The 13962-nt window shown below is 51.6% G+C and overlaps 1 protein-coding gene across 1 annotated transcript in view; it reads right to left on the bottom strand.

Annotated features, from left to right (window-relative positions):
• Window positions 1-13962, bottom strand: part of MMP28 (matrix metallopeptidase 28) — a 44900-nt gene that overhangs the window by 3085 nt on the left and 27853 nt on the right. Inside the window, exons 4-7 of the mRNA XM_034752847.1 lie at window positions 7088-7309; window positions 4899-5144; window positions 3203-3352; window positions 1797-1964 (exon numbers count right to left, since the gene is read on the bottom strand). Coding sequence (XP_034608738.1) covers window positions 1797-1964; window positions 3203-3352; window positions 4899-5144; window positions 7088-7309 — 786 coding nt within the window. The remainder of the gene's footprint in view (window positions 1-1796; window positions 1965-3202; window positions 3353-4898; window positions 5145-7087; window positions 7310-13962) is intronic.

Below are 13962 nucleotides of genomic sequence, written 5' to 3'. Positions count from 1 at the left end.
CCGACAGGCCAACCAGCTCAATAAACTCTAGGTCTTCCACTCCCATCGCCCCACCCCTGAACAGAAGGGGGCGGAGAGGCTGGCTGAAGGGGCTGGCAAGGGGATACAGGGCCATTCACATCTTCCAGGGCAGGGACCGAAACCCACGTGAGAAGAACTAGTCTCTGACCGGGATTTATGGAGCGGTTTGTGCTATCCAGTAGACAGAGGAGTACACAGTCCCTCTCCCCAAGGGCATGCAGCCTAAATGAGGCAGGCCCTAGTGGATGAATGCCGCGGAACTGGCCTCCTTAGAGATGGACTGAATGGGCTGCTGGCTGATCTCCTCTCTCAGCCATTGTGAGGAGATCCCTCCAGGGCAGGGGTGAGGCAAGATCACCCTGCTCTTCCTGTTCCTGCTGCCCGAGGCCCCAGCTCAATGCCAAACCAATCGTTCCGGAGCAAAACCAAGGATCTCAGGGATGGGCTGTAAACTGAGATCTCTGCAATGGCTGGCTAAAGGCACTGGACTCTGGCTGTCTACTATAGACCCGTTACCGTAGTGTCCGAGCGCCCCACAATCTCTGATGTATTTCTCCTCCCCACACCTCTGTGAGGCCAGGCCACGCTGTTATCCCCATGGTACAGATGAGGATCTGAGGCACAGAGAGGCTAAGTGATTTGTCCCGGGTCATGAAAGAAATCTGGCAGGGCAGGAATTGAACCCAGCTCTTCCACCACCTGCTCTAACCGCTAGACCATCCTTCCTTGCAAGGTTGCTCATGCACAGGGAGAACCTCCCTGACAATCCTTGTAGCTATGGCCTGCCTTTGCAGCCCTCTTCTTTTCCACCGCGACGCCTGCAAAGCGCTATCAGCTGCCAGTGGCGGGTGGGTTATCATTATTAATTTGTATTATGGTTGGGCCCCCTTGTGCTCAGCACGGTACAACTACATTGGCACACAGAGTTGGGGTCCTGATCCCTCCCTAGTGATTATGGCAATGCAAATAAACAGTAAGAACAGCAGCAACTCCTTCCCCTGCAACCGCAGGCTCTCGGCACCTGGGCTGATTTCCCACTGCTCCATCGGCCTCAGCTCCGGCTGGCTGGCTGGGCACTCGGTAACTGGACTATGGGTTATGGCAAGGGAAGAAAAACAAAAACTCTTTTCAAAGAGCCTTCCCCGCTCCCAGGCTGTTTCTGATCCTAGCCCTGCAAGGAGGGGCGGAAGCGAGGGGAGGGAGGGAAGAGGGACTGCTGGGCCCCACCCTGCTGTAAGAACAAAGCCCCCATTCTGAACAGCCTCCAAGCTGTTACAATTACAAGCCAATGTCACACTGACATCCATTCTCTTTTGCAGCCGAGTGCCTGGGCCTGCACGAACAACCCTGAACTGCCCCTTTAAATGTCCAGTAAGTCAGCCCGCTGCAGCAGTTCACAGTCAGATGGGGGACTACATCGCGGTCCCTAACACCACGGCCAGAGTCCCCGTAACACTCGGGGCTCAGAGCTCTGCACTGGCCTCTTGCTAATCAACAACACTTAGCACTTGTAAAGTGCTTTCCACCCCTACATCTCAAAGAGTTTCACAAAAGAGGGTGAGTGTCATTCTCCCCATTTTACAGATGGGGAAACTGAGGCGCAACAAAGCAAAGGGGACTTGCCCAAGGTCAGCGGCGAAGGCAAGAACAGAACCCAGAGTGCCGACTCCCGGTCTAGAGCCCGGTGCACCCGGCCATGCTCTGGATGGACAGACAGATCAAGGACATAGCCACAAGGGGGAGATTTTTGCTCCTCCTCATCTGGGTCTGGCTACCTTTGAAGAAGTAGAATTTCCCGTCTGCCTCCGACACAGCAGCCGCGTCAATGCCAGCTGGGAGCTCTGCCCATCGGGTCTGGAGCAGCTGTGGGTCGGTGGCGTTGTCTCCCTTCGCCACAACCCAGTAGTGGTGGCCTTTGAAGATGTAAAGGTTGTGATCTGCATCTGTGCAGAAGGGGGAACCGAGTTAGAGGGAGCATGGCCTTGCGAACCTGAGCAGGGGGTCCTATCTCTGCAAGCCAATGGGCCCCCCTCTGCGCCCCACCCAGAACAGAAAGCAGCAGGTGCAAATCCACACAGCAAAGGCCTCTCTCCTGCCCCTCCAACGTATCTGCCTCTTCCCCCAGAGATCCACACTCAGGCTCCTCACTCACCCTGGGGAAGCTCATCTTCTCCAAGGCCAGCCCCAGCTCCACGTGTGCCAGCTCCAGCTCTCTGCCCCGACATCTCCACCTGGGTGCCTTGCAGGCACCTTGAACATGCCATGGCAAACCCGCCACTTCCTCCCAAGTCCTCTGCTCCCTGTCCAGTCACAACTCCACCTGCCCATCTCCTCACCACGAGGCCATCTTTGACTCAACTCTCCTCTCCGCACATTCAGGCTCCGTGCAAGCCCTGCCAGCTCCTCTGCTACGCCATTCTAAACCCCATCCCTACCCAACAGCACTGACCCTTCGGTCCTCTCTCCCCCTGATCCCTGCAGCCACCCGCCCCTCCATGACCCCCAGCTTCTCTCAATCCACAGACACTGCTGTTGTGGAAGGCGTCTTCCTCTCCTGTCGCTCCATCGAGGCTACTCCCCTTCCTCGCCTGCCTTTCACCAACAGAAGTCAGCCCAATAAAAGATACCACCTCACCCACATCGTCTCTCTCCTCCTGCGTCAAGTTAATTCTTCTGGCCCTCACCTTCAAGGCTCTGCATCACTGAGATAATTTCCTACTACATCCACTCTGCCGTCCCTCTGTACTCCTCCCTCCTCACACCTTCTTCTTCGCTACCATGTGTACTTAGGTATCCCACTGGGGAGCGTGCTACAGATCTACCCCTCTGTGCCTGATCTGCAGAGGATAGGAGTCTGTCACAGTCTGCTTTTAGTTCTGGAGGTCCCCGGTTCAACCCTTGGTGTGTCGGCCAACACAGCAGTTCTCCCACTTGGCATGTCTCTCTCTTTCCCCGCGCACCTCACCTTGGGACACACACGTGCTACTTCCTCAACCCTGTCAATGGTACCCTAGACTTGATCCCCACTGCCTCCACCAGCACCAACTGGAGGGGAAACGGCCCAGTGGGTCTAATAAGTCTGTCTTTTCCATCTCGAACACCTACAAAAGACAAGCAACAAGGGAGGGAGGGCTGGGCGGCGCAGCAGGGGGAGGGCTCCAGCTGCGTGTGGGAGACTCACCGATGGTGATAGCGTCGAAGAAGGACTGGCAGTAATAAGAGCCAAGGCTCCCCTGCAGCTGATCGTCGCCTGGAAAATCAGGGCTCCAGTCCTGGAAATGAGCAAATAACTTCCCAGGAAGCCGCACGGCTGAGCCCTTGGAAGGCTTTCCTGCGATGGAAAGGGAAACCATGAGATGTGTAGAGTGGCTGCACAGGGGATGCTTCCATAAGAACATAAGAACAGTCAGACTGGGTCAGACCAAAGGTCCATCTAGCCCAGTATCCTGTCTTCCGACAGTGCCCAATGCCAGGTGCCCCAGAGGGAATGAACAGAACAGGTGATCATCCAATGATCCATCCCCTGTCGCCCATTCCCAGCTTCTGGCAAACAGAGGCTAGGGACACCGTCCCTGCCCATCCTGGCTAATAGCCATTGATGGACCTATCCTCCATGAATGTATCTAGTTCTTTTTTAACCCTTGTATAGTCTTGGCCTTCACAACATCCTCTGGCAAAGAGTTCCCCCAGGGCTTCGGCAAACCCAGGGAAAGGGGTGGTCTTCAGATGCACTTAGATATCACCCGAGGCTTTTATCTGGATGTGAGGTTATGAACAAGGAACTAGACCAAGGAACTAGAGCTGGGTAAACCTTTTCAGCTGAAACATTTTTTTCCGCAAAAGATGCAGATTTGACTACCCCGAAACAGTTTGGAAATTCACGTCAGTTTCACTGACTTGTTTAAAAACAAAATCCACAAATCCTGAAACATTTCAATTTTCCAGTTTGAAGCAACTTTTTTTCCCAAAATTTCCTTTAACGTCGTGTTTTTTTGTTTTTTGTTTTAAGATCAGAAATGTTTTCAAATGGTCAAAATCTAAATGAAACTTTTCAATGTCGCTGAAACAATGTTTTGTTACTTTTCAAGTCACCTGAAATTCGGACAGTTTTTGGTTTTGATCAGACAACGATTCCCTGCCCCCACCCATCCCTGACCTTTTCAGAATTGCCAGAGAACCAGAAGCGCCATCATTCACCCGGTTCTAGCTGAAACAAGAGGGCGTAACAAAGAGCGAGTCACAGACTGGGCCTGCTGCAAGATCTGAGGCCTGAACCAAAGTCAGGCCATGGATTAAAGCGGATGCTCACAAGTTCATTGTGCAGTACATGAACTTGGCAAAGTTGTTGCTAGTTGACTAGGCACGAGATATTTACATAAAGATATTCCGGCTAGTACAGATACACCCCAGTCTAGTACAAGAGAAGTTGGTTTGACAAAACAATGAATAGGGATGTTTTGTCCAAGATACAAGGAACAAGAGGAGGTAACAAATAGATGTCATGAAACACGTCAGGTGGTACGTGAGTTGTTTATCCCAGTTGTTTGTCTCCGTCTATAAATGTCAAGGTACCTTGTCTTAACCCTTTGTCCAGCCTAGGGGGCAGTAGAAAGTCCCGCTGCTGACTGAGCCGGTCTATTGTAATGGGCATACAGGTGTTAGTGTACCTGCAGAATCTACGGGGCGCTAGTACCGTACTTCGTTGACAATAAACCTGGCCGAGCGCCTTCGCCACCAGACTGCGTCTGTGGTCTTTCTGGGTAGCACTCTCGATGCCTGCGGGGTCAGCCACCTGGGCAGAGCTTGGGGCAGCACAGGGAGAGAACACACACGCAAGCCAACAGATGACAGAGGGGAGCCAGGAGAGCCGTGCTCACCGTACAGGTTCTGGACAGCAAGGATGTCGTCCCAGCTCAGCACAAAGTCCTTGCCCAGCTTCTTATAATAGGGAGACATCAGGGCGCTCCTGACGGGTGAGTGCTCCAGCCCCAGCGTGTGCCCGATCTCGTGCGCTACCACCACAAACAGGTTGCGACCCTTGCCGCTGTGCAGGGACCATCGCTCGTCGCTGTCGAAGTGCGCCTCCCCACGGCGGGGGAAGAACGCGTGCGCCAGGGCGCCCCCTGGTGGAAAGAGAGGAGCGGAGGCGGTTACAACTGACGCAAAGGTCACATGCATGTGCCAGTCCTGTTCTACAATTGGCAAGGGACGTCTGGGCACAAAAGGGCAAAGGATGAAGTCCATGGTGGCACTAGGAATACGTAGACTGAGCAATTGCTTAGATTTAGCATTACCCCTAAAATATCAATCTTATTTAACATGGACTTTTTAACAAGTATATTAGTACGGGCTGTGCTGGTAAACTTTTTGAGTTGTGGAAATAACGCAATTAGTATTTTTAGGGGGTGGGCGAGGTGTAAGGGGGGGCAAAAACATTCCTGTTTGGGGCCCTCCAGTGGGCTAACACCACCTCTGGATACAGTGGCAGCTAGTGAGAGAACACTGGTGGGAGACAGACAGCCCCAAAGGTAGAAGACCAGGGAATGTATTAGGCAGGGAAAATTTGCTTCCTCAGTGATGGGGAGAAGCTACCTATAGAAGCAACTCATGCCAAACCTCCTGTTCTGTCCTTGACCTCTCACTGAGTCTGCCAGGACAGTAGGAATAAATATCTGCAGCTAACCTCAGGTTTCGAAGGCGTGGAATTTGTAGCCTCACCCCAGAAATGAGAGGCCCACACCTTACCGCTAGCCAGCTTCGGAGGAGAAATAAAAAGTAGGGCACAGATCCATGCCTGGTGTATATTAACCTAGGTCCGTCAAAGTCAGGGGAGCTACGCTGATTTACACCATTTGAGAATCTGTCCCAAGTCCTTGAGAGCCTGTGTCCAGGAAAGATCTCAGGGCACACTTTGCAGCACTAGTGTTGTTCAGTACGTAGACAGGAGTGAGACAAAGGCACTTGCGTAGTTAGTCCCAGTGTCCTACCCAAACTCCAGCTAAATAAAGATTACATTCTACCCCCCTAAATCCCTGCCTCTGTTTCCATTGGACAGCGTGGCCCCAATTCTGCTCTCACTTACCCTGTGTAAACCAGGAGGAACTCCATCCAAGCCAGTGGAGCTTGCACCAGAGTGAAATCAGAGAGACAGAATCATAAATGCAGGGCTGGAAGGGACCTCAACGAGCGATCGAGTCCAGGCCCCTGTGCTGAGGCAGGACCCAGTAAAGCTAGACCAGCCCTGACAGGTGTTTGTGCAACTTCTAATGATGGGGATTCCACAACCTTCCATGGAAGCCTGTTCCAGAGCTAAACGCCCCTGAGAGTGAGAAGATTTTTCCTAATAGCTAACCCAAGTCTTCCTTGCTGCAGATCAAGCCCGTAACTTTGTGTCCTACCTCCAGTAGACATCGAATCATAGAGCCCCAGGGTTAGAAGGAACCACCAGGGTCATCTAGTCTAACCTCCTGCCAAGATGCAGGATTTGTTGTGACTAAACCATCCAAGACAGATGGCTCTCCAGCCTCCTTTTGAAAACCTCCGGTGTAGAACTTCCATGACTTCCCTAGGCTGTTTGTTCCATTGTGCTAAGAAGAACTATTGATCACAGTTCTGTTTATAACCGCCCTTAACATATCTGAAGACTGTTATCAGGTCAGTCTTGTCTCTGGATTAAACATGTCTGGTTTTTTTAGCCTTTGCTCACTGGTCAGGTTTTCTAAACCATTGATCATGTTTGTCGCCCTCCTCTGGACTTTTTCCAATTTGTCCCCATCTATCGTGAAGGATTGAACACAGCGCTCCATATGAGGCCTCACCCGTGCCAAGCAGAGAAGGACCCCCCCATGTCTTACATAGGACAGCCCAGAATGATGCGTCAGGCCCATTCTTCTCCTTCAGCCATCGCGCGCTAGTCCTGGCCAGATACACTAAGCCGATCTGCCCATGGGGGCAGCACTGGAGGATCACAAGCCTCTTCCCCTTCCCACCCCTCCCTCCCTCGCTCGCTGCCTGGTAAGAGCCCCCGGTGTAAAAGAGAAGCTTACGATGAGGGAGCGATTAGCACCTGGCCCATCGAAGGCGTTGCTGAGTCCATCGTTGTGGTCGCCGTGGAAGAAAGCCAGGCGGATGTCAGCAGGGCCGTCCAGCACCTCCCAGAACACCAAGGATGAGACGTTGCTCCAGAGATCGAAAGCTGCCTTCACCGCCAGCCGCACCTGGTGCTGGGGCAGATACCAAGGCCAGTTCACGATCCGGTAGGTCAGGTGCCGCTTATACCACTTTCCACCTGCAAGAGGGAGGGTTTTCGTTTATGCCTTCATCATGCTTCCCATCCACAGATCTCACTGCACCTTCCAAAGGAAGGCTGGGATCATTATACCCATTTTACACATGGGGAAATTGAGGCACTGAGAAGAAAGGTGATCTGCCCATGTTAGAGCTAGGAATAGAAGCAAGTGTCCTGTCTCCTGACCCAGCACCCTATTCACCCTAACCCACCCTATACTTCACCTCCACTGAACAGTGCATTCAGGAATCCTACAGATCCTGATCTCAGGTACAACAGAGTTAATCTGGAGTAGGTTCCTTTAATGGAGTGACTCTGGTTTTGCATCGATGTAAATGAGATCAGAATCCAGCCCTGTTGATCTGAAGTTTCTTTCAGCTCAACACACCTCCCTCCGGTTCACACACTGGGCAGATTCAGATCTCAGCCACGAGAGGATAAATCTGGAATAATTCCACTGCCTTGAGTGGGGTTACTTTGAATTTACACCAGTAAAACTGACAGCAGGATTTGGCCCCACTGAATCTCTTCTCAGCAGCCAGGATCTCCATTGCCTACCACCCCCCAAAGTTTGCCAGACAAGGGAACAATCATGGGCAATGCAATGGAGCATCCAGGGCAGCGAGGAGATGAAAAGGTCTATGCACTTCAATCTCACAGGGCCTGATACCTAGTTTGTCCCTTAGCCAGCGTATTGTAAACATAACGGAGAAGATCATCCTTGCGGTAAATCCCACTGTCTTCAATGGGACTCCTACCGAGGGATGAAGGAGCCGAAGTAAGGGACAAAGTCTATGACGCTCCTGGTGTCTACTTGGTCTAGACATAGTGTTAGCGGGTGTGATTCTCCTCTCACCAATCAGGAGCAGCTCCACCAGCGAGAGGAGGAGTCTGATACTTTGATTGCAAGCTCTGTGGGGCAGGGACCTTCTTGTGATGTGTTGGCAGAGAGTTTAGCATCATGGGCCTCCCAGGTGCTACCGTAATACAAACAACAATAAAGAGAAGCATAAAGCCCAAGTGTATGTAGACCCCATGGAGTCCACTAGGGGCTTTGCTGTTGCTACTGATTTTACGTGGAAGGCGGGCAAATACCACGGCGTAGGGAGCATGGACAAAACAGCTGACCGAAGGGCATAAGATAAAGCCACCAACTCAGTCTGGGCCGTATTCTGAACCCCGTTGCATTGAGGCACATCCACAAGAACTCCACTGGCTTTAACGGGGTGACTCCAGATTACACCGAGATCAGGATCTGTCTCTCTCTCACGCCCTCTTGTCCTTGCTTTTCTTGCCACGCCTCCCTTCTAGCCGGCTGGTCACCCTTCTTTTGACAGCCCATGAATTGGAGCAAGTCACATCACCGCTGGCACCTGCGCACGCCGCACCCCAATGTGTAACGCTCACCTCCATTTACACCACCACCGAATCGGACCCCAGGCTCCCCCACCAGGGAGCTGCGCTCCTGGAGAGCCGAGCATTTTGAAGCCAAGGGGTGTTTTGATCGAGTTAGGAAAGAAAGTCGGACACCCAGCCTGGACGAGGGCGTTTGCCCCCCAAAGCCAAGTGGAGTAAGTGCACATAGAGGGCCAGACCCTCAGCTGGTGTGGACGGGTGCAGCTCTATTGAAGTCAATGGATCTAGACCGGTTTACACGAGCTGCCGATCGGGCCCAGCTTTACCACCTGTGGGGTTCAGGGAATGAAAACAAGGTTGCTGCTGAAAACAACGGCCCTGCAGGCGGAAAGAAATAGCAAAGGTGTGGGAAGGGGAATGACCTCAAACACATGGGACAGGCTGGGGGTGTGGCCGGTAAGGCAGCCCAAAAGGAATGCAAGATTTCAGGCACACGTCGCTTAACTGTACACGTGGAAAGCCAGATTTCGGTCACAAAGCTCCGACTCCTGGACAACATCTGGGGGGGTCTGAAACGTGTTCCCAGGAAGGAACAGGATTAAAATGTGTAACAGCAGCCGCTGAGCTAAGGTCACACAGGCGGCAGCCCCGGGTGGGAGCGGCAGCTCTTGGTATTGGCCAGCAGAGATGAATTCTGCAGAGCAGGTTTCTCCTTGCACAGCCTGCTTGGCCATGGGGCTAAGATCAGCTACGGCGTCATTAGGCAACAATGCTGCTTTTCAGACCCAGCAGGCTGGCTGAGGGTGAGAAGCAACACGGGAGCGTTTACACTCATCCGCCACCAGTGCATCAGCACTTGTGTAACGTGTTTTTAATCCAGCGCTTTCCAAGATAGGTAAGAATCATTGCCCGGCCCCTTTACAATTGGGGAAACCAGGCAGAGAGTGGTCCGACCACTGCCCTGTTATATCAGACAGGATCCTTTCACTTCCCCTCCTCTTCTGGGTTTACCTTTTGTCCCTTGATACATGCTTAGATTGTAAACTCCTTGGGGCAGGGACTATCTTTTCATTACACGCCTCTGCAGCACACTGGGGCCCTGATCCCTGACCAGGACCTCCCCGAGCTACCCTCATACAAATGATGTGTTATGGCTGATATCTGTGCAGTGGGGACAATGAGACTCACCTCCTTGGTGAAGCCCTTTGAGATCTACTGGTGCAAAGCACTCGATAAGAGCAAAGGATTGCTATTATTTCAAAAGTCAACGCTAATTTGGGGGGCATTGGTTTCTAGGTGTCCAACATAAAGCACTCTGCAACCTCCGTGTTTCCACTCAATCGTGGGGGAAACAGAGCCGTTTCCAAGAGACTTCTCCATTGGATCATATGAACTGGAACCATAAACTCCCTGAACATTGGTGTTCACACCTCAACTGCTAGAAGAAGGCCTCATCCTCCCTGATTGAACTAACCTCGTTATCTCTAGCCTGACTCTTGCTTGCATATTTATACCTGCCTCTGGAAATTTCCACTACATGCACCCGATGAAGTGGGTATTCACCCACGAAAGCTCATCCTCCAATACTTCTGTTAGTCTATAAGGTGCCACAGGACTTTTTACTGCTTTCCCTGAACATTAAATCTCACCAAATGAGGGTCAACCCATCCTCATCATCATATCCACTCATTATACTCCACACCCGAACATAGCCATTATATGAACATCATACCCTCATATCTCAATGTCTGTACTTTGCCCCATCAACCTTTTACCCCCAATCGGGGATATTGGGGTTATGTATTCCTTACGCCACCCGATCTTAAACCGAACTTCGCACCCCTCAATAATCTGTACATTATTCCCTGATAACCAGAAACTTCTATGCTTAAACTCTGTACCGTTCACTTTTTTTTTTAAACATCATCTTAATAACATTTTTAAATCCGAACCACCAGCTGTAGAGACCAGAATCTCTGGGGAAAAAGTTGCATTGGAGAGGGGGAGTCTTGCCCAGGGCGGCTCCAGGCACCAGCGCAGCAAGCGGGAGGCGGCCTGCCGGTCGCCATGAGGGCAGCAGTCAGGCTGCCTTCGACGGCATGCCTGCAGGAGGTCCGCTGGTCCCGCGGTTTCGGCGGCAATTCGGCAGCGGATATGCCAAAGGCGTGGGACCGGCGGACCTCCCGCAGGCATGCCGCCGAAAGCCGCCTGCCTGCCGTGCTTGGTGCGGCAAAATACATAGAGCCGCCCCTGCTCCTACCGGGGTTCAGACTTCCATGAAGACAAATTGCCTGATGTTTTGTGCAGTCTCATGAACATTCCTCCGCCCCCACTCTGAGTTTCAACCTTTGTTTTTCTAAGGGATTTTTTTTTAAAATTACATTTCTAACATAGTGGAAACTGTGCTAAGTAAACTAGATTGTAGAGGAGCTGCGTTGATTTACAGCAGCAGAAGATCTGGCCCAAAGAGGCCTAGGTGAACGTATTCTCCTTGCCCTATTACAATACTAGGATGGCTGGGGGTAAGAACTAGTTAAAACATTAAGCAGGATCAAACTTGCATTTTGCCAGCACCAAGTGGACCTGGAACCTCAGAGGTTTCACGTTCTCATTATACTTAGAACCACAATTCTTGAGCTTGTCAACCGAGCAGAGCAAGGTACAAAACTATCCAATGGCTGGAAATTGAAGCTAGACAAATTCGGACTGGAATAAGGCGTCCATTTTTAACAGTGAGGAGAATTAACCACAGGATCAATTTACCCAGAGTTGTGGTGGATTCTCCATCACTGGCAATTTTTAAATCAAGATGGGACGTTTTTCTAAGAGATCTGCTCTAGGAATAATTCTGGGGCCATTTTCTGGCCTGAGCTAGACAGGAGGTCAGACTAGATGATCACAATGGTCCTTTCTGGCCTGGGAATCTATGAGCATCTTCTAAATTTGGCACCATGAGTTCTTTCGGTTCTATTACAAAACACTTTACGTTGTCCATTGCAACGTAGTATGTGGCTAAAATGCTATGAAACTAAGGCTTGGTCTACACTAACCCCCCAAATCGAACTAAGGTACGCAACTTCAGCTACGTGAATAACGTAGCTGAAGTTCAAAGTACCTTAGTTCGATCTTACCTCGGTCCACACGCGGCAGGCAGGCTCCCCCGTCGACTCCGCGGTACTCCTCTCGCCGAGCTGGAGTACCGCAGTCGACGGCGAGCACTTCCGGGTTCGACTTATCGCGTCCAGACAAGACGCGATAAGTCGAACCCAGAAGTTCGATTGCCAGCCGCCGAACTAGCGGCTGGGTATAGACGTACCCTTAGCTACATCCTCGGCTAGTGTCCATCTAGTCAGCCACCCCTTACTGTGGGAGCTGAACATCTCACAATACATTTACCTTCACAACCCTCCCATGAGGGAAAGCAGTGCTAGAATCCCCATTTTATCCTTGCTAGAATCCCTATTTTATCCTTTGGGAACTGACACAGAGAGGCTAAATGATTGGCCCAAGGTCACACAGGAAGTCTGTTGCAGAGTAGGGAACTGAACCTAGGTCTCCCAAAGTCTAGGTAGTTCCCTAACCACTAGACCATCCTTCCTCTCCGAAGCGCAGTGTAGCATCATTAAGTAAATGGATCTATGAACATCAATGGACCGAATCTCCTCTGCACCAGCTGTGGGGCTGGCTCATTCTACCGAGGAATTCTACACATACACATGCAAAAGCCAAAGGATGAGAAGCATTTACTGTCAGTTTTGGGGGGGGGGGGGGGATTCCTGGTTCCACATGTGATTTACATAAGGGCTGAGTGGCCTAGGTTATGACATGTGCCAGCAGTAATAACCAGCCGGCCAGCTGGACGCAGGCCATGGGAACTGTGCATTTGGAAATACTTCCCATAACTCTGCCTTATGGGGCATCCCCCAGGAGAATGTCTGCACCTCTACTGGTTGGAAAGCGGACACAGGCGCAAAGCATTTTACACCTGGTATAAACTGTCAAATGCAATTGAGAGCAAGGGATTTTTAAACACCGAAGCGGACTTTCCTGAGCCTTCTGCTGCTAGCATCACTCCGGCTGAGAACAGACATAATACATGACCCTGATGGCACGGAAGCCCAAAATGCAAAACTGTACAACCGTAAGGAGATGCTACTTTAAAGAGACATCAGCAGAGAGTTTAAGCCAAATGCTCAGGGGTGGGGGAGGACAGGGAAAGAAGCTTACAAAACTATAAGTTAGAGACATTTGCAACGTTGGGCTGAATCTGCTTCAGTCACAGCCAGAGAAATTCCCTTAGCGGACCGGTCATTATTCACTCTGGTACAACAATGGGAACTGGGGCCCAGATCCTCAGAGGTATTTTAGGCACCTAACGACCTTTGAGGATCTGGGCCTTGATCCTTGAAGATTTTAAATCCAGATTTAAACCTTGCCCTGCAGCGTTTGTAACCCATCCTTGCAACAAGACGCTGGTATGTGAGGAAAATTAAACCAGCTGGGGCCGGATTTCGTTGTCCCAGGAGAGTTAAACACACAAAGGGAACGAACGGGACAAAGCGTTTAAACCATTGTTCACTTGGACTAACCCAGGCATAGCCTGTGATCAGGAGCGCTGCCAGCTTTTCTGCCACCCTAGGCGGCGGAAGGTCCCGCCCCGAAATGCCGCTCCCCCACAGAGGCGGAAGGTCCCGCCGCCGAAATACCCCCGCGGTCGCCTCCCCCCAAATTGTAGTGCCCTCGGCAACCGCCTAGGTCGCCTAATGGGTTGCACCGGCCCTGTCTGTGATGCAACAGTGTTTTATCCACAGCATGTTGTAATCGGGAGCTCGCACTGCAGAGCACACGGGTGAGACTGTCGCCTAATAGAAGATCCCATCGCGACTGTTCCCCTTTTTCCAACAAAGCTCACCCCCCCCCCCCCCCCGGCCCCCCCAGATTGCTTCCTGTTGAAAGCAGGATAAACATTGAGCTCAGCAGAACGCTTCTGGGCCTAATCACTCTTTGTCCTGCCACAGCCACTCTCGGCAGTTCCCCTGGGAGGATCACATGGCGGCTTCTCTTCCCCTTCCCCGCCCACACGTCAGCACAATTCATAGATTCTAAAGCCAGACGGGACCACTTGACCGTCGGGTCTGACCTCCCGTATAACACAGGCCAGGAGAACTGCCCCAAACAAATTCCGGTTGGAACTAGAGCAGATCTTTTCGAAAGATAGCTAATCTCGGTTGAAAATCGCCAGTGATGGAGAATGCAATGAGCAATCAGCTGTCTGCACACGCAGGAGCACTGGTTGT

The sequence above is a fragment of the Trachemys scripta genome, chromosome 18 (genome assembly GCF_013100865.1).
Source record: "Trachemys scripta elegans isolate TJP31775 chromosome 18, CAS_Tse_1.0, whole genome shotgun sequence".
Taxonomy (NCBI): Eukaryota; Metazoa; Chordata; order Testudines; family Emydidae; genus Trachemys; species Trachemys scripta.
The sequence above is the reverse complement of the archived record's forward strand: the minus strand, read 5'-3'. Positions and strand labels throughout refer to the sequence as shown.